Source organism: Eretmochelys imbricata, chromosome 7 (assembly GCF_965152235.1).
Source record: "Eretmochelys imbricata isolate rEreImb1 chromosome 7, rEreImb1.hap1, whole genome shotgun sequence".
Taxonomy (NCBI): Eukaryota; Metazoa; Chordata; order Testudines; family Cheloniidae; genus Eretmochelys; species Eretmochelys imbricata.
Genome location: NC_135578.1, coordinates 32,438,861 through 32,460,458, shown reverse-complemented (window position 1 = coordinate 32,460,458; position 21,598 = coordinate 32,438,861). Strand labels below are relative to the sequence as shown.

The 21,598-nt window shown below is 45.7% G+C and overlaps 1 protein-coding gene across 1 annotated transcript in view; it reads right to left on the bottom strand.

Moving 5' to 3' along the window:
- EHD1 (EH domain containing 1) overlaps positions 1-21,598 on the bottom strand; it is a 39,290-nt gene that overhangs the window by 13,405 nt on the left and 4,287 nt on the right. The window contains exon 3 of the mRNA XM_077821348.1: positions 17,701-17,798. Coding sequence (XP_077677474.1) covers positions 17,701-17,798 — 98 coding nt within the window. The remainder of the gene's footprint in view (positions 1-17,700; positions 17,799-21,598) is intronic.

Below are 21,598 nucleotides of genomic sequence, written 5' to 3'. Positions count from 1 at the left end.
GGCTTTCAGAAGGACTCAACAGTATTCATGATTCAGAAGAGTCCCTCAATCATATTCTAAGCAGCAGCCCTACTGCTACGTGAACTATGTTGGACACTATGTAGAATCAAATGAAATAAAAATCTGAAATGAATTCACATGTTCCATAGAATCTCTATGGATAGTAATTCCATGCTCTATTAAGAATATAACAGTAGGGATCCATTATCAACCACGTGACCAGGACAGGGATAGTGATGATGAAATGCTAAGGGAGATGAGAGGCTATCGAAATAAAAAAACTCAATAGTGGGGGATTTCAATTATCCTGATATTGACTGGGTACATGTCACCTCAGGATGAAATGCAGACAATTTCTCGATACTTTAATAACTGCTTCTTGGAGCAGCTAGTACAGGAACCCATAAGGGGAGAGGCAACTCTCGATCTAGTCCTGAGTGGAGCGCAGGTTCTGGTCCAAGAGCTAACTATAACAGGACTGCTTGGAAATAGTGATAACATTTAACATTCCTGTGGTGGGAAGAACACCTCAACAGCCCAACACTGTGGCATTTAATTTCAGAAAAGGGAACTATGCAAAAATGAGGTGGTTAGTTAAATTAAAAAGGTACAGTGACTAGAATGAAATCCCTGCAAGCTGCATGGACACTTTTCAAAGACACCATAATAGAGGCTCAACTTAAATGTATACCCCAAATTAAAAACAAAAAAAAAAAAAAAAAAAATCAGTAAAAGAACTAAAAAAGAGCCACTGTGGTTTAACAGCCATGTAAAAGCAGCAGAGAGATAAAAAGGTATCTTTTAAAAAAGTGGAAGTCAAATCCTAGTGAGGTAATTAGAAAGGAGCATAAACACTGCCAAATTAAGGGTAAAAAAAGTAATCAGAAAAGCCAAAAAGGAGTTTGAAGAACAGCTAGCCAAAACACTCAGAAGGTAACAAGATGTTTAAGTATATCAGAAGCAGGAAGCCTGCTAAACAACCAGTGTGGCCCCTGGACAATCAATAGACAAAAGGAGCACTTAAAGACGATAAAGTCATCACAGAGAAACTAAATGAATTCTTTGCTTCAGTCTTCACGGCTGAGGATGTTAAGGAGACTCCCAAACCTGAGCAGTCTTTAGTCGGTGACAAATCTGAGGAACTGAAGTGTCATGAGTGGTTTTGGAATTAATTGAGAAACTTAACAGTAACAAGTCACTGGGACCAGATAGCATTCACCCAAGAGTTCTGAAAACTCAAATTTGAAATTGTGGAACTATTAACTAACTGTTCTTTAAATCAGTTAGTGTACCCAATGACTGGAAGATAGCTAATATAATGCCAGTATTTAAGAAGGGCTCTAGAGGTGACCCTGGCAATTACAGACCAGTACATCTAATGTTAGTACCGGGCAAATTAGCTGAAACAATAGTCAATAAAACTGTCAGACAGACCATAAATTGTTGTGCAAAAGTCAACATGGTTTCTGTAAAGGGAGATCATGTACTACTAATCTATTAGAGTTCTTTGAGGGGGTCAAAGATATGGACAAAGGGGACCCAGTGGAGATAGTGTACTTAGATTTCCAGAAAGCCTTTGACAAGGTCCCCCACCAAAGGCTCATATGTAAACTAAGTTGTCATGAGATAAGAGGGAAGACCCCTTCATGGATTGAGAACTGGTTGAAAGAGAACAAAGGGTAGGAATAAATGTAAATTTTCAGATTAGAGAGGGGTAACTAGTGGTGTTCCCCAAGGGTCAGTCCTAGGACCAATCCTATTCAATTTATTCATAAATAATCTGGAGAAAGGGGTAAACAGTGAGGTGGCAAAGTTTGCAGATGATACTAAACTACTCAGATAGTTAAGACCAAAGCAGACTGTAGAGAACTTCAAAAGATCTCACAAAACTAATGACAGGTTTCAGAGTAGCTAAGTGATTGGGCAACAAAATGGCAAATGAAATTTAATGTGGATAAATGTAAAGAAATGCACATTGGACAAAATAACCCCAACTATACATACCATATGATGGGGGCCAATTTAGGTACAACTAATCAGGAGAAAGATCTTTGAGTCATTGTGGACACTTCTCTGAAGATGTCCATGCAGTGTGCAGCGGCAGTCAAAAAGCAAATTGGATGTTAGGAATCAAAAAAAGGTAGAGAACAAGTCAGAATATCTTATTGCCTTTATACAAAGCCATGGTACGCCCACATCTTGAATACTGCATACAGATGTGGTCCCCTTATCTCCAAAAAGATATACTGGCATAAGAAAAGGTTCAGAAAAGGACAACTAAAATGATTAGGGGTTGGAATGGGTCCCATATGAGGATAGATTAAAGAGGCTAGAACTTTTTATCTTGGAAAAGAGGAGACTAAGGGGGGCTATGATAGAGATATATAAAATGATGAGTGGTGTGGAGAAAGTGGATAAGGAAAAGTTATTTACTTATTCCCATAATATAAGAACTAGGGGCCACCAAATTAAATTAACGGGTAGCAGGTTTAAAACAAATAAAAGGAAGTTCCTTCATTCAGTGCACACAGTCAACCTGTGGAACTCCTTGCCTGAGGAGGTTGTGAAGGCTAGAACTATAACACGGTTTGAAAGAACTGGATAAATTCATGGAGATTAAGTCCATTAATGGCTATTAGCCAGGATGGGCAAGGAATGGTGTCCCTAGCCTCTGTCAAAGAGTGGAAATGGATGGCAGGAGAGAGATCACTGGATCATTACCTGTTAGGTTCACTCCCTCTGTGGCACATGGCATTGGCCACTGTTGGTAGACAGGATACTGGGATGGATGGACCTTTTGTCTGACCCTACATGGCCATTCTTAAGTTCCAATTTCCCCGCCCGCCATCTTCATCCACAGGCTTCAGAGCACTTTACAAAGGAGCATTATTCTCATTTTACAAATGGGGTGGAAGGATGACAACTTCTTCAGGTCTCACAGTAGGCCAGGTGCAGAGCTAGGAACAGAACCCAAGTTGGAGTCCTAATCCAGTGTGCCTGCCCACTAGGTTATATTGCCTGCTCTAAGCTCAAGAACTCAGACTAAACTTCAGAAGAGGTGGCATTGGTAAGCATCCTACAGTATTTACACTTTATGCTTCTTGCCCTTCTAGAGCACTTCAAATACAAAGGCTCCATATACCTGGTATCAAGAAGGGAGTGATGTACTTCAGAGTTCATTTGTACTCCAATAGTGCCTAAAGGGCTGCACCAGTGGGGATCAAGACCTCATTGTGCCTTGACACCCCTGACTTAGAGCTTGCAGTGTAAAGAGGGTAGAGGGGAAACAGGCACAGAGGGAAGGCACTTGTCACAGATCAAAGATCACTGGCAGAGCTAGGATAGGACCCAGGAGTCAACTCCAGTGACTAAAGCAAGGCAATTGGGACTATGCTACCTCACCCAGATCCAAAGACAGAGCTTCTCAAGTTTAGTTGCACAGTGGAATGGAATCCCTTGAACGTCATGGGAGAATCACAGCTGCCTCCCCCTCCTACACTCCAATCCTGTTTCTACAGCCAGATGTAAGTCCATTGCTCTGCTGAGGAATTTACTCAGACTGGCCACATGAGTTCATCAATTTACTGACAATGAAAAGAAAAAATGGGAAGCAACCAGCTGTGTAGTTCTGCCAAAGCCAAAGGGGAATTCTGTAGTATTTGCTCTTAAAGCACAAACAAGCAAATATACCAACAGCTGCCACTTCCTCTGGAGGAACCTCAAAAGGCAGAGATATGCATTATATTAGTACTGCCAACTCACAAGATGTCATTTCTTAAAGGCTTGGCTCCCAGAACCATATTATACAACAGTCCTTAAAAATAGTCTTAGTCTTCATAGTTAGAGGGGAGAGTTTGAAAGTAGGACTACTAAAGCCTCAAGTCAGATGACAAACAGATCTGTCTTAAAAATCTCATGATTTCTTGAAGCCCCAGCCTACTTTCCCAGTGCTTGGACCGATCACTTATGTACTGGAAGTTATATTGTGAATAATCTGGATTTCTTGACAGCTACAAGCCATCCTGTTTTGTATGACCAATTGGTTTTAGAAGTTTGGGGTAACCACAAAATACAATATACATTCAGGTTAATATAAAAAAACCAAGGGTTGCTGAAGTTATGGCAGCATGGCTAGTGGTAAGGACTGGGGAAATCAAGTCAGGACACTTGGGTTTTAACACTAGCTCAGCCACAAATTCACTATACTGTGACCTTTGGCAACATAAGCCTGAGAGTACACCTCCCCTGCTTATGGGACATCTGGAGGTTTAACCTGCACAGGACCTGGGTAAGGCCTTTAAAGCAAGGCAGAGAGAATGCTGCCCTTTAGAGGCTGGTCTTTGAATTTAAGACAGTTGTGTGCTCTCTTGCTATCCCTGGCTGCCAAACCACACCTGACAGGTATAATACACAGTATTGTCACAATCTTGACCTGACATATTTCCCCTCAGAGGAAAGCACTCAGTATAACCATATTCTGGTGAGTATAGGGTGCATTGTTCAGGTGGGGAGAGAGCCAACCCATCTGCCTAGACTGGAGGTGGGCCAATTACAGCCTGTGGGCCACATCTGGCCTGTGGGACTGTCCTGCCCAGCCCCTGAGCTCCTGGCCTGGGAGGCTAGCCCCTGCCCCCCCATGCTGTCCCCCTCCCCTGCAGCCATGCCACTGCACAGGCAGAGCTCTGAACTGCCTGCTCATGCAGGGCAGGGCAGCAGCCAGACCTGCTGCTCTGAGTGGCATGGTAAGGGGGCTGGGGCATTGGATAAGGGGCAAGGGGGTCCCAGGGATTTTTAGGGGGCAGGCAGGGGCCAGGCTGTTTGGGGAGGCACAGTCTTCCCTACCCAGCCCTCCATACAGTTTTGCACCCTGATGTGGCCCTCAGGCCAAAAAGTTTGCCCACCCCTGGCCTAGACCCACATTACTCAACTGCAGAGTAAGGAATGAAGAGAATTGGAGATCAGCACTCCCACAATACATGAGGAAGGTTAGACACATTCCAATCCCATAGCTGCTTGTGAATCAGCAAGTCTGACCACTGTTATTGGTCTACTCCTTAAGAAGCAATGTTTTAAGAAAGTTCTCCTTTAACAACCCCAGGAGGAAGTTGTGGCCTGTTTGGTCAAACTGGGAATTTTCCCATGGCCTCAGTTGCCCCTGGGTAGAACACAATTAGAGGTTAAGAGAAGTCATGGCCACTGCATGGGACTGTTCAAGGGGAGCAGATTGGTCTTTGCATTGCTCCACTCACAGGTGAAGCAATCTATAAGTAAGGCTGGGTCAGATCATGGTGACAAGGAACACAAGTAAATTCTGTGCCTTTGCTGGCAAGTTTTGCCAAGTAGGGTTTATAGAAAGTCCTTGTCCTCCCTGGACAGAAATTCAAGCAGAATCAGTATCCCACAAACTTCCCATGTTTCTGCAGAACTGCTTCAACTGTAAGTTTGCAGTGTTGTAGCCATGTTGGTCCCACAATATTAGAGCTCTAAGTTTGAAAGGATGCCTTTAAGCAATAGAAGTTGATCCAATAAAAAAAGTTACCTCACCGACCTTCTCTCAAGTTGAGAGACAAGATCAGACCTATGGACCCATCAAGTCCATTATCCTACTCCCCACTTTCCACCCCCAATAGCCTGCAAGCTCTTTTGAATTGGGTGCCATAGACAGGACAGTCCTTGATCCACTGAGACCTGGTCTAGTTGAGCATCCACCTACTGTCTCTTGTCCTTTGCTTGTATTTTTGGGGGAAGGGATCTTTGAGCTGTTTGTGTACAGTACCTGGCACAATGGGGTCCTGTCCATGTCTGGGGCTTCTGGGCACTACCACAAGACAAGCTGATAATGTAACAACTGAATGTTCTCCCTGGGCACATAAGTAACCCTTGGAACTCTGCTAGGCTCCTTACGTGACAGCAAGTTCCACAAGAAACTACATTTGTAGAAGAGTTTCTCACCTTTCATTTTCAAATTTGCTGCTCCTCATTCAGTGTCCCCATTTCTGGCTAGCCAGAGTGGTTCTCTTCTCTACTGTTATACAGGACAGGAAGACTACATCACACTAGTAAACAAGCTGCAGGCACTATGCATTGTAATAAGTTTAACTACATTGCCAAGTGGCAACAGTAAAGTGTTACAATGTAGGTTTTTGGGGGTTTTTTGCATCCAGCAATTAGTCACTTGGGAGGCTCATCTCAAGTCACTGGGTGAATCTGCTTGATACCTCACATCCAGTGCTCCCCAAAAATGTGCTGCATTTCATAACATTTGCATCAAAGGCTGAAGTAACTGCCTTATCTGTGGGCAGGACCTTGAAGATAACATTGGCAAAGCTAGTTTCAGTGGTGAATGGTGGAATGTTACAAGGGGGAAGATATTCAAGGTATGTAGTTATGTTTGTGCAATAGATCCTAGAGGTGCTGGACTCAAGAGCTTGTCAGCAAGTGAGTCAGTCCTTTAGATGCTACAGCAGTGGTCTCCAACCTTTTTATGCTCAAGATCACTTTTTGAATTTAAGGGCAACCCAGGATCTATCCCACCCCTTCCCTGAGGCCCTGCCTACCTCACTCCATTCCCCCCACCCACCCCTGTTGCTTGCTCTCCCCTACCCTCACTTACTTTCACCAAGCTGGGTAGGGGATTTGGGTTGGGAGGGGGTGTGGGCTCTGACCTGGGGCTGAAGGGTTCAGAGTGTGGGAGGGGGCTCTGGGCTGAGCCTGGGGCAGGGTTGGGGTATAGGAGGGGGTGAGGTGTGCAAGCTCTAGGAGGGTGTTTTGGTGCAGGAGGGAGTTCTGGACTGGGACAGAGTGTTGGGGTGCAGCCTCCCACCAGGGAGCCCTGACCTCTGGTGGCTCCTACAGGCATTGCAGTGCAGCTGCTGTAAGGCAGGCTCCCTGCCTACCCTGGCCCCATGCTGCTCCAGGAAGGGGCCAACACACCCCTACGAGGGCAGGGGGGGTTGGTGACCATGTGGCTCTGCATACTACCCTCTGCAAGGACCACCCCTGCAGTTCTCCTGGCCAATGAGAGGTGTGGGGGTGGTGCTTTCAGGCAGGAAGAGAGGGAGACCCCTGCCCCCCCTCCACCCCAAGGGCTGCACTGGATGCTTCCAGGAGCAGTGTGGGGCTGGGGTAGGGAGGGAGCCTGCCTTAGTGGCAGCCATGCAATCTCCAGCAGTGCAGCAATTGACTGGGAGATCCCCTCAGATTGACCAGTTGGTGACCACTGGGCTAGAGACCCCTTTGATTTGCTCCCAAAGGCAAAACCAAGCAGAGAGTAACTGGCTGTAGCATCTTGAACTGACAGCTGTGCAGCACCACCCCCACACCCCTTCCAAAGCTATTCAGAAATCACTGATGGAATCTTTACTTCAGGGCCAGCCTACACAAAGGCTCTCCCTTGGTGTTGTTGGGAAGCCCCTGTTCAACTGGCTTTTCCCCTTACAAAGCAGTGCATATTTGTTTAACCAGCATTCCCTACTTTATTAATGGTGCTGCCAAGTACTGTACTGGTGCATTAGAGGCCCCAGCATTCACTGGTACAAGAACACAGTTTATGCAGCAAGCCATGAGTTGCAGAGGGCAGCCAAATCCAGCTAATTAAAAATCTAATTTTAGGCATTGTCTAAAATCCTAGTACAGCCACAAAATGCTAGCTTCCAAGATAAGCCATGCAGACCAGGGCAATAGGATCTGCACTGAGGCAGCTAACCCAGCTGCTAAGCTGCCCCCCTGAAGTGAATGACTCAGAATGACTCTCCCTACAAGGAATCCTACAGTTTATTCCTGTAAGGTCTTGAGGCCCCAATTCAGATCAGGGCCCATTTGTGGAGGATTTCACAGAGGCTAAACCCATGTAGCAGCATACTTTCTACCATTTCTGGTTGGCTCAGACTCCACCCCCTCCTTGTGGATGAGCTGCCCTCATTATTCACATCTTTTCTGGACAGACTACAACACAAGGGCATGAAGTCTTTGACACTTGAGTAACTTCAACTGGTACAGAATGTTACAGTACCTCTCTTCAGCAATCTGGGTTACCATGAGTGCATCAAACCTCTTCTACATTGACATCCCATAGAACAGGGGTGTTCAACCTTTTTCTTGGAGGCCCCTCCAACATGCTATAAAAATTCCATGGCTCACCTTTACCACAACTGTTTCAGTAGATTAAAAACCAGGGCCAGCATTATGGAGTAGCAAGCAGAGCAATTGCCCAGTACCCCATGTGACCTCGCAAAGCTAAATTGCTTGGACTACGGCTTCAGTCTTGGTCAGTGGGGCTCAGGATTCAGCTTTCTGCCCTGGATTCCAGTGAGTCTAATGCTGGCCCTGCTCTCTGGTTTATTTTGGTGGACTCCCTGAAACCAGCTTATGCCCCTCCCTGGGTCCCCAGACCTATGGTTGAGAACTGTTGCCACAGAATATGAAATCAAGGTCAAGATCTCGGTACTTATCTTAAGGTGCACCATGGCCTTATGACAAGGGTGTCTAAAATTCCTGGATGGAGACCCACTTCTGTTCCTCTGGCTCAGTGGAATTCTCCACAATAAAGTGAGCAGCTCACTTGCTCAGGAGACAGCTTTTTGGAGGTTGGTCTGAGATAGCAGAATGAACTCTCCCAAGAACAAAAGCCCATCCCAAATCTCACCACTTTCTACTCCAAGTGCAAGGTGCATCTCTGCCTTCTTTAATGAAGATTATCCTTCAAAACCCTTCACTGTGATGCCTACAATAAACTTGCCAATGGTTAGGCCACTGCCATGCTGAGTCCACTGCCTATCATGCTGACCAATACTAACTCAATGTTTCCTTGAACTCCCGTGCTAATCTCCATCTGTTCATCTTGTCAGCTCTTTGGGGCTAGGACCTGAAAGGCTGAAAGAACATGTGACAGATGTTAGTCTTATTGCCCAAGATCAGATAGCATAGTGATGAGCTTGGGGCAAGAACCTATACAGAAGCTTACAGTCTAAACAGTCAAGACCGTAAGGAGGGGTGGAGGGAGGGAGGGAGAGAAGGGACTTGCTCCAGATCACAGCAGGTCAGCAGCAGAGGTAGGAACTGAACTCACACCTGACTCCCAGTCCAATGCTTAGTCATCACACCAACTCAACTATTTGAAGTTGGATCATGCTGGAACATTAAGCTATGCACAGGACTTGGATCCCCCACAGCACCTCTTTGTAGCTGCAGAAGACAGCTTTCCCACCCCATAGTTATGTGGGCTGTATTTGTTTTTGGTTTGAGCAATGCTCTTACACCACAGAATAGGAGTTTGCATGTAGCAGACTCCAGATTTCCTGTGACTCAGCAAGGCCCACAATGGAAGGCAATACTGTGCAGATTATGCAGATCACAAACAGAGTTAAGCAAGCTGTGTTAAAAGCTGTTCTAAACACCAGGTACTCACCTTACCCATGCATTCTTTAGAGATGCTCTGATATGCACTTCTATGCCTTAGCAGTATGGTCAGAGACTGGGGAAGCCAGGACTCCTGATTCTAAATTCCCCTGCTGAGTTGAGTAAATTACAGCTCTCTACAACTTCCAGTCTCTGTTCTGCCACTGAAAACTTGGCATATCTTCACAAGAAAACGTTAACCAGCATCAGGTAGAATTAGATCAAGCTGGCCCTGCTGTGTAGCAGTCCAGCAATACCCAAAGCTCTTTACAGGCAGACTATCCAAGAACATTCATTTGCTTCAGACTGCATGGGGTGGAAGGGATGCAGGGTCACTCTAGAATGTGGGTTTAATTCCTAGCCAAGATTATGGGAAGTCACTAGCATCTGAGGTGAGATGAGTTAGTGGGTCTGAACCCATGAACAAGGTATGTGTCCAAGTCACCAACAGAATTACTGATTATGACAGCAAATCCACAAGTCTGCCCCTTCACACCTTGAAACCTGATCCCCTTCCTAGTCCACCTTCCCATGAAAGTAAAGATTGTTCTCTCTGGCTTTATAAGTGGGAAAACTGAGGCAGCGATAAAGCAGCTTGCTCCAAGATCACAGGGAGTCTGGAAATTGAAGCCAAATCTTTTGCCCCCATCCAGCACTTTAACCACAAGGACAGCATAGAGCACAGATGAAGTTACCACTCCTGCCTATGAAGAAAGGTCCTTAAACCTTTGTACCAGGCATTTCAGAAATACCTGAGAACAGGACTGAAATCTCAAGAGTACCTAATCTGGCACCTTTCATGCAGCTAAGATTCAAGACTCCTCCTGCAGAAGAAATGCTAATTGGCTAAGATTAGAACACTGGAGAGTATTTAGGCTGGATAAAGGCTATTTTCTATATAGCAGATGGCTCCTCCAATGAATATTCCTCCAGGGCAATACACCCTGAACAGTTCTAATCAGTGAGAAAATTACGTTAATAGTGTTTCTGGGGCCATCCTTGGTCAGATCACCTTGTTTTAAGACAAGGAACCATTAGAATAGCTCATATGGTGTGACTGCTTGTGTACCACAGGCCATTAAACTTCACCCAAATACCCTTATGTTGAGTCCTATGACTTCAGTTAAACTAAAACATTTCAGTCCTCATGTGTATCTGGGACACAAGCCTCCTGAGACCAAGACTATGGCCACACTACAGAGCTTCCAGCTAACCCACTACAACATTGCTAGTGCAGATGCTCCAAGCAGATAGGAGAGAGCTCTCGCCACAACTTAATTACTCCAGCATGTGCTGCCCCCCCCCACCCCAACAGGGATAGCTATGTTGTAACACCGCCCACACCAATGCTTAGGTCTGTGTGGCACTTTAGTTCAGGGAGGTGGCTTTTCACATTTCCAAGTGACATACCCACAAGCTGTAGCGTGTATATAGCCCAAGGGCCCACCAATTCCTGAGGCTGCTGTGACAGCAGGGTATTAGGTGATCTCAGCAGGTGACCCAGACCCCTTGCTGCAGAAGGCCAAAACACCCCAAGATCCTGGATAATCAAATCTGGTGATCAGACAGACCCTGGTGCATGTGAGCACACACAAGCCAGGCAGCTAAGTCAGGATTCTTTGCACCACCTGAGAGCACTGGTCCAGCTGATCAGACATGAGATCAAGAAGCCCTTGATGGGGTTACTGAAGTCCTCATACCCCCAATCATTGCTTTGACTGCGCACACACACCCTCCTTACATATAGGAATTTACACCAAGTGTAACTGTCTCTATGAAGGGAACAGGTGACAAATAGGTCACCTTGCAGCATGAGACTAGAAGCCAGGCTTGGAGGCATGAAATGTCAGCCATCAGCTATGGGGCTCAAGGGTAAGTATCTATGGCTTGCTTTATGCAGCTCAGATCAGATATGGCCTTCTTAGAGTCTACACAAATTTACTTAATACCCACCCTGCACATAAACATCCTGTTTGATTCGTTCTTAAAGTACCAAAGCATCTGTACACCCAACAAAATCAATGAAAACTGCACCCTGCCTCTCACCTTGCAGTCAAGCCAGTCACAGCCTCTGTTACCAGCAATCATTCCAAGATCTTACTCTGCAAGAGCCCTCCACTGGGTCTGCTCAGCCTACATCCCACAGTGAACTGCAGGGCTGTGCATGTGAAAACACAAGTTTGTTTACAGCTACAGGACTTTATAGCACAACACTGACATGCCTATTTTAGGGTGACTGTCTCATTTAAGAACCAAACTGTCCTTTGACAAGTTGATTTAGCCATTGTTGCTTGTTATGTAGCTTAACAGCAGGAGAACATGGAGGCTGGCAGATTTAAGGACAACATATTCTGCAATAATCAAGAAGTGAACTTAGCAGTAGTTTGAGGGAGGAGCCTCATTTGCTCTGCAGTGGCTGAGTCTTCACACCTTTTCCCCCAGGCAGATAGTCTTGGAGCTGGTTATAATGTTATCCAAGACCCAGAAGAACTCCCCATTGAAGGAGATCAGTGATACTATACCAATGGGAGTTTTACTGAGCTGAATACAGCAGAGTTCTAGCATCCAGAAGAAGCTCTGAAAAGAGGACACTGGATAGGGGTGATTAAGCTACAAACCTCCTTCCTTCATTGTTATAATTAAACCCAAACATTAAGATTACAGTAGTATCTAGGGCCTGCAACCCCCAGATCAAGGGCTCTGTGCCAGGAACTAGCCAAAAAAAGCAAGACAACACTTGCAAGCTCCCTGTGCAGGAAGTATACCCATTTTACACAGGGAAATGACTTGCCCAGGGTCTCACGGAGTTGGTTGTAGGAATCAGAAATTGACCCCATCTTTCAAGTCCCAGTCAAGTGCCATAACTGGCCTTTGCCAAAGGGAGTGCAGCCATGTATTAATGCAAATTGCCTTGTGTTTTGAAGAGCATGGGCAATAAGACAGTCAATTTCACCTTCTAAATTTAAGCTTTGACTACCTGGGAGAGTTATTGGCATAACCCAAGATGCAAATTTAAACTGATCTAGTTATACTGGAATAATCAACCACACAAGGACACTTTCTGTATTAGGCAGCCTTTTCTCAGTGTCTCTCTTGGGAAGGGGTTAAAAGTAAGCCAAAGAGCCACTTATTCTGTATAAAAACGTGGGGAGGCAGGAGGAGAAAGAATCACAACTATGTACCTGCATCATTAGCACAGGCTTCCCCCATGCAAGCCATACCTGAAGCACTAGCACAAGACCAGACACTGCAGAGCATGTCCCAATGAAAGTTTAGAAATTTAAAAAAGGAATCTGACCTTGTTTTCCTACAAGACGTTCTGGGGACTGAAGTGACCTGCCTATCCCTTTAAAGTGGCCCCAAAGTATCACTACAGGAATGAGAGACAAATTCTGTGGTTTGTAAGGGGGAAAGGTAAATTGTTCCACAATTCATGGTGCTTTGTTTAGTGTTACATCCTGGTTTCTTTCTGACTGGGGCAGCAAGAGCCTTATCTTTGAAAGCAGTTTCCTGCAGGCATTACTAGTAACTGGAAAAAATATCAGAGGAGGGTTTGGAAAGGCTGATGTGATTAATAAGCAAGACATTTTCCTTCCGGCCTCTGCCATAACCAAAAAGCCACAAATACAACAGGAGCTTCTGGAGCAATGTAATCAAATGCCAGGATTTTGATACTCAGGAAGAGCTAAGCTAAGTTACAAGATTCTGTAGAGATCTGAATGAGCCCAGAGATGGACACAGAAGGGAATGTGCAGGGACCAGCCTCAGCACAGAAGTGACAAGCCCAGTTCCTCTGCTGGGCAGTAGTCCGTGGGGTGCTTTGAAGTGGTGTGGGGTACAGAAGAGGGGTGAAATCCTTTAGCAGAAACATTGAGAAACCAACAGAAAAACTGAAACACTAGGTCAAGGTCAGGCACTTGCTAGAGTCAGACCTGGATCACAGACAGCACTCAGTCAATAGACCAACAAAAGGCCTGAGATTGAGAGTCAGATGTTGTGAACAAGAGGGGCTAGAGGTAAATATTTATGTTGTTCCTTGGGAGACAGAAGATCCAAGTCAGTACAGAGCATTTGCCTCTAGAACAGTGATCCCCAAGCTTTTCAGGGTCATGTCCCCCCCTTATCCCTGTCTGTGGCCCCTCCTCACCCCTGGGGGGAGGCCAGGAGTGGGGCAGTGGACAGGGGTAAGGAGGACAAGGCTGGAGCCACAGCTGGGGTGGGCCTGAGGCCAGGGCTATGACTGGGGCCAGGTGTGGAGCTCCAGCTGGGCTGCAGTCAGCCCAAGGCTGTGGGCAGGGCAGGGCCAGGCATAGATCAGGGCTTGGGGGCCCTCCCTCTGTGCAGGCTGGCCTGGCCCTGCCATGCACCCCTGAATGTTCTTCCATGACAGTTTGGGGACCTCTGCTCTAGAAGGAAAGGAAGGCTGGTCTTGTGGTTCAGGAAGTAGGCTGGGATTCACAAGCTCTGAGTGCTAGTCCCAACTCTGCAGCACTAGGCAAGTCACTACTCTGACTAAGTTCCCCTCCCCATCCCTCCATAAAATGGGGATAAATACTCCTTTTCTCACTTTGTGATCCTCTTGTACCAGGCACTGTGCACACAGATGGTCCCTGCCCCAATCTCAGCTGTGACTTCTAGGAGCTATGAATGCAAACAAATCAGTGCTCAGAAGTTGCTGTCAGAACAGGTGGCAAAGGAATTTAGTTGGAGACATTTACACTGTATATGCTGACATGTGATGTTGACAGTTTGTGTTTTAATTGTTAAAGATTTTGAATCTCAACAGGTCATTAAACTGTCTGACCCCTAACCTCCATAATTTCCTATTTACATTTTCAGTTGTGGGGAAAGTGCTAAAAATAAAATTCTTCCAAGCCTACTTCTAACTAGGGCAATCAGAAGTCAGCCTGTCCTGACCTCTTTACAGTGGGCTCTCAGATGAAGATATTGGTGTTTCTCCCAAGACACTCCAGGCACTTAAAGGAGCCAACAGCTCTGGAATGGGGACGAGGGTTGACAATGCTGCTTCAGGTTTCTACCTTAAGCTCATCCATGCAGGAGACAGCCACTCTCAGACAGCCTTGCTGAGAGAGAGCGCAATGAAAATCCCCCAGGAACTAGGGACCATTCCAAATGCTGCCACCTTGAGCTCCAGGGGCACAGTGTGCTTCTGATCTCCCTGATCCAATATTGAGAGCAACATGGTCCCTGGAAGCATCACTACATGCACACACCTGTGGGTGAGGTTAGAGAATAAGCCACCTGTGACGACTCATGCACAACTGGAAGGTACTCCGAGTGCTGTCCTAGAGCTATGTATTCTGGTGATAAGGGTGGGACTACACTACTTCTAACAGGTAGAGAGGGCCATGAATGAACTTATGAAGAACAGATCCTATTTCTACTCTGAGCACTCAGCCACAGGAAATTACTGCCTGCTAAATTCTCCCCCTCAATATTGAGTCACTATTTATCTACATGGCTAAAGTCTGGCAGTCATGTTACAGCCAAGGGATGCTGTAAAATAAGCATTCCCCAGGCCCTTACAGTCACAATAAGAGGCTCATATGTACAAGCCAATGGTACTCAACCACTCAAGCAAGATCTCAGAACACTGCTCTCCTGATAGGGGGCTCACTCTACAGGGAAGCGAGCTTTTAGGCTCAGATGCCACTTAGTGCCATGAGATCTCTGGAATGCTAAAGCCAACAGGTGCTGCAGGCTAAAGTTCAGGAAGCCATTCAGAGGCAACATCACTGCACACATCGAGCAGTAGTACCTGGATAACGGTCCATTGAATTTGTTCTGTTGCCAGTGTGGTAAAAGCAGTAAGCTGAAGAATACTAGAATGGAAGTCAGTCAAGTGAGAGTTGTGAAGTGTCACACACTTGTCAGGATCGAAGAAAGAGGCTACTCACTGGAGCACAGAATGGGGACTCCTCGGTTCTCCTCTCTATAGCCAGGTCTAGTGCAGGGGTTGGCAACCTGCAGCCCACGTGCCAAAGGCAGCACATGAGCTGATTTTTAGTGGCACTTTGCTGCCAGCCAGGGTCCCGGCCACTGGCCCCGCTCAGCCCACTGCTGACCTGGATGGACGGAACTCTGGGCTGGCAGTGGGCTGAGCGGGGCTGGCGACCGGGACCCTGGCTGGCAGGGACCAGTGGACAGAACCCCAGACTGGCAGCAGGCTTAGCAGCTCAGTGTGCTGCCAGTCTGGGGTTCCATCTGCCAGCCCCTGCCAGCCAGGGTCCTGGCTGCTGGTACTGCTCAGCCTGCTGCCAGTCTGGGGTTCCATCAGGAGGACCCTGTAAATGTAAAATTTATTACTGGCATGCGAAACCTCAAATTAATGAAGGCTTGGCATGCCACTTCTCAAAGGTTGCCGACCCCTGGTCTAGTGGTTTAGACCAGGGAGTTATTGGATTATCAGGACACCAGGGTTCTGGTCCTCATCCCTGCTGCTCACTTATCTTACACAAATCATTTCCACTGTATGCCTCAGGTTTTCCACCAAAATCTGTAGGACATGGACAATAGTGACCTACCATCCAGAGGGCTGGTTTGCTGACCACCCTGCAGTGAGGGCAGGCTACCTCACTCAAGTGCTATTAGTCCTCCAATGCCTTCCGACAATTCCCTCTGTGCGCCCAGGACAGATGAATTCTCACAATTCACTAAGACAAAGTAGCACAGCCTACTGTTTTACAAAGCACTATGGGATGTGCCATCACAAATCCTAATGACCTGGGGAATGCAACAGCAGCGAAGACAGTAGCACAAGTACGGCTTGCAGCATGGCTGCTGACAGATGGCCTTAGCTATCCTGGGAGCTGGTCATCCAAGATCTCCAAAGTGAAGACAAGTCCCTAAGTTACACTGGTGCATCCACCTTATGGATTTGAACAGAAGCTTGTTCAACACGTGCTTTAAATTGGTTCCGCTTGTAAGGGATTACAAGATTAAGGGCTAAAACACATCTGAGGCTTACACCAGTTTAAATGAGATTTAGTTGAACAGGTGAAGCTTTTCTGATATGAGTAGGGACATGCAAACTCAGTCAGCCATTGTCCCTACCTGCAATACAGTGGAGAGGAACGGAAACAGACCATGCGCTCTCATTTCGAGAAGTGGCTCAGCTAAGTAACTCATTGAGATATCTGAAGTGCTTAGCATTCCCAGCAGCATGATTCACAACTAACTGAGGTGGGAGGGGGTCATCCCCATTTTATGCTACAGAAAGAGGCACATTAATGAAGCTAGTTACCCCAGGGCAAAGGCAGAGAGGGGACTAGAACCCAGGAGTACTAACTCCCCAGCTCTAACCATTACACTGTATTCCTCAATCTAGAAACAGAACCCAGGAGTACTGACTCCAAACAGCCAACTCTTATTTCATTTTTATTAAAATTACTAGCCTCACACACAACAAGGGAGTTGCCATCCTGAAGAGCTTCTATTCTAAACAGGACGGACAGGGTGGGAGGGGAAATGACTTGTCTTGGGTGTCACATAAGAACCAGGAATAGAACCACTTCTCTCACTTCAAGTCAAATGCCCTAGCCACTAGACCATGCTTCTCTACCTCTAAATGGCCTTAAAGCATTGACAACCCAACCAGCGATCCTGCATGCATCCAGGGGGTGCCATGCTAGCCTCCCAAGATGGACTGGACTTGTCCTAATACAATGGCTCTGGAGTGGACATCAGATGCACTTTGTCAGCTTCACAGTTAAGTTCTCAGCTCCACTTCAAGCTAGTCTTTGGACAGACCTTCCAAGTGAGGGATCACCTCTATTGACACTATTCTCTTCCAGACCCAAAAACCAGAGAACATTTGCAGCTACCAAGACACCAGACAGCTCCAGAAAGCCAGACTAGCTCTGGAGTTTTAGCCACCAGTGCAATAGGATTTGCAATGATGCCAATCATTTCTATACTAGGAGTTGACACTGGGGCAAATATCTCAAACCCTGGTCCACAGAGAACCAGGAAGGTTAAGTGGATGACTTAATGTTAAGCTATTTAGCCTTTAAGTTGAAAAAAATCCAACTGCCTTTGCTTGGAGTAGTAACCTGCTGCTGTTCTACCAAATGCTTTGCACACATGTACTTCAGACCAGAGCTCTATAAGAGGCCAAAATAAATGGAGGGATAGTCAAGTCTGGCTCATGCTAGTCTGTTTTTATATTATGTGGTATACCCAGTTTCACACTTCGGGGCTCAATGATCCCACTGGTCTGTCAGATCCAGTCTGGAAATTCTTATGTAATGTAGGCACTGGAATGCATTTAAAGGAAGCAATTACCTCTGCTTATGCGTTGCTTCTCTCCTGAGAGGATACCAGGTGTGTCAATGATACTGATGCTATCCAGGACAGGGTTGGGTAGCTGGGCACACATGAACCTACATCAGAAGAAATACTCAAATTAGACAGGTTAGGCAATTTCCTTCTATAGTATGTAAAAGAGCAGAGGCAAGAAAAAAAACCAAGACAGACCAGCCATGTGGTCTAGGCTGGGGCTCAGGATATCTGCATTCAATTGCCTAGTTTGCTAGACTCCCTATGTGACCAGGGGCAAGTCTCCCTCCCCACCAGCAGAGACTGCCTTAATTCCCCTATCCATAAGACAGGGAGAGTTTTACCTAACAGTGTATGGTGAGCTTAAATCCAGCCTCAGGTATATGGGAGGAGAGGTGCTAAGCTAGACAGCAGGCTTTTTGGGGAAGGGGCTGTCATTTATTATGTTTGTACAGCACCAGCAGAATTGGTATCTATAAATCACTTCACCTCTGTGACTCACTGTCTTATAGGAAGTGTACCTCTTGCATTTTAAGTATGTGAAAAACTGGAGAGTCTGTAGTTGCTTTGGCAGATTTACTAGCAATAGTGACCAATTTTAAGCTACCAATTGGTCAGTTCTCTTTAAATTACACTAATGTGACACCTGCTCTTCAGCCTTATATGCATGAAGCCACCAAGTATATAAGGCTAAGGACAAGGGAGCCATACTAGAGCAGTACTGTTATTTAGAGACATTTTTGTTAAACCCCAATGAAGACAATAGCCTTGCTCTTCAGCCCAATAGTGAAATGGACTTGATTTTTATTGTCCAAGCCACCTAAACAGTAGCAACAAGTAAATCTGATAGAAAAATTGTCACTTCTAATAATCTAAGATATAGTAACAAACATGCAGAATGTTTGATGCAAGCAGCAATGCGAGTTGTCATGAGTATTAACTGGAAATGTCAGTCAACACTGCAAGTTAGTGCACTTTATACCTTCCAGCTGCTGACAGTGACAAGCTTGATGCCAAAACAGCATATTTTTTAAAGGAAAGAGTGACAGACATGAGAATTCCACACTTAACCTTCCCACTAATCCAACAAGTCTATGATCATAATGTAATGCTTCCATTCACTGTTTCCTAACTTTTGATCAGATCTCTTGAAAATGAGTCATCTAAAGAGGGAGAATTTGCTGGAATTCGTTTATTTTTCCACTAGGCAAACCAACTGGCAAGATCTTTAGCTTGTTCTTATTTCAGAAGTTGAGTCCACAGCAATTTTAGTTCCTCAGCGGAGCCTGCAGCCGCTTTCTGTTGGAGATTTCAGCTAGCTATGCTGAAAGGAAGAGTGATCAACTACAACAGCAAGGTAATCATGCTGATCTGACATGGATTTCATAAAGAGGCAGGAAATCTCTCAACTCCTGCACAAGACTCATTGTAACCCTTAATCCCTAGTGTTTCAGAAGAGACTGAGCAGTTTTAAAAGCTGAACATTTCTACATTATTTTCCAGCCACAAAAAAAAAAATCTTAGTTTGAAACTGCATGCTTTGCTGCTCATACACAGACACCTTTAGCATGGTGATTATAGCACAACAGTTGGGGTAGGGGGAAGGAAAAACAAGGACATGAGACTAAACCCACTACTCCTTTATTGAGCCTAGAGACCTCGCAGTGCTCCTTTAAGGAGCTTTAGGATGAATGCAAGAGACAGACCTTTGTTACATGCCATCTGAAGAACCCACTAGCTAAGACAGTTAACAGATAAAAAGGATACAGTATATTAAAGTTGCAGTACACAAGACATTTTTTAAAAACACTAGGCCATCAAGATGAGACAACTTGGGTTAAGCATTAACAGTCCTCACTTTCCTCCAACAGGGAGATCAGAGGCCAACATTCCAGAGACCCATTTAACAGTGGGGCTTAAATGCCATCTAGAATTGGCTTATAAACAAGCCAGCTCACAAACAGCTAGTAGATCCTGAGCTAGAATTGTCCAAAAGGCATCCTTCTGGGCAGAGAGGAAGCAGCCATGAATGGAGAGGGGCCTGATCATGAGTTCAAGCTGCATGCTATGGTTTTCAAGTGTTTCATTCATGCTCTCCTGCATCATGCCCTCATTGTTAGCTATGAAATTATCTTCCATCACCAAGGGCAGGAAGCCCATTTCTGGATGATTATGAGTATTATGAGAGCCTGTGGCTGGATATCCCTGAATTAACCATTTCCTTATGAGGTATCACAATTTTGTATTTTAACCTTGAAGTGAAACTCTCCCCTTTCAACTACAGAAGCAGCCACATGCTCAGAAATGTCCACTAGCAGGGGTGTACTCTGGCAGGAGTACTCTGCAATACCTCTGTTTCTAAGGGAGCTCCTGAACCCCCCCACAGGACCAGAGAATCGGGTTCTGAGTTATGAAGGGATGTGGTCATGTTAAGACTTTTTAAATAAATTATGTCCTCTTCGGTTTTGAGGAATGGAGTTTGGGAAGATTAAGTTAACTTGCTTTAATATTAATTTCTTTCTCCCATTTCAACTTGGGAAAACACCCAGTCAGTTTCATGTTTGTTTAGGGTCAGTTCCTAGTCAATTTCAGTCAGAGCCCCCTCCACCACCAGTCAGATGTGACCAACACTGCTATGGAAATCTGAGACATTGATGGGAAGGCATCACTATGCAGTTCTGCACAAAAACCCCCTTCTGCCTGAGGCCATTCAGAGGCAGAAGACTGCCTATGGGGCAGGGAGGGAGTTTTAACAGAATTTGGCTGCAGCATTTATAGAGGAGGTATCCAAGAACTATGCCTTGAGCAGCGGTTCTCAAACTTTTGGGCTCAGGCCCCACTTGCAAATGTTTACTGCCTATCAGGACCCAGTAAGCAGTCTGGGGGTGGAGTCCCCAGGGTGGTTTCAGTTAGGTCCTGGAGGGGAGTGGGGAGGGAGAAAGAAGGAGAAGAGACAAGAAGAGTTGGGTCCTGGTCAGCATTAACTGTACAATGACAGCTCTCCATCCCCACCTACCAAGGTACCACCCCAGTGACCATGTACTTCAACAGATAAAGCCCGAACTCTGGCTTTGGACAGGGGGGAGGGGCACACGTATTATACAGGAGTTGGTACAGGGATCTGCATGAAGAAGATTGACGTAAGTCTGGGGGCTGACAAGTATTGTTGGCAGGCTCCCCCCCTGCATCCCTACCCACCCTGGGGCCTCCACACCAGGGTCTCACCTCTTGAAGATGGTACTAAAAGGTATAGAGAATAAGAGAGAATATCTTATTGCCCTTATACAAAACCATGGTAAGCCCACATCTTGAATACTGCAGACAAATGTGGTCCCCCCATCTCCAAAAAGATATACTGGTATTAGAAAAGGTTCAGAAAAGGGCAACTAAAATGATAAGGGGTTGGAATGGGTCCCATATGAGAAGAGATTAAAGAGGTTAGGGCTTTTCATCTTAGAAAAGAGGAGACTAAGGGGGGCTATGATAGAGGTATATAAAATGATGAGTGGTGTGGAGAAAGTGGATAAGGAAAAGTTATTTACTTGTTCCCATAATATAAGAACTAGGGGCCACCAAATTAAATTAATGGGTAGCAAGTTTAAAACAAATAAAAGGAAGTTCTTCTTCACTCAATGCACAGTGTCAACCTGTGGAACTCCTTGCCTGAAGAGGTTGTGAAGGCTAGGACTATAACAGGGTTTAAAAGAGAACTGGATGAATTCATGGAGGTTAAGTCCATTAATGGCTATTAGCTAGAATGGGTAAGGAATGGTGTCCCTAGCCTCTGTCAAAGAGCGGAGATGGATGGCAGGAGAGAGATCACTTGATCATTACCTGCTAGGTTCACTCCCTCTGGGGCACTGGGCATTGGCTGCTGTCAGAAGACAGGATACTGGGCTGGATG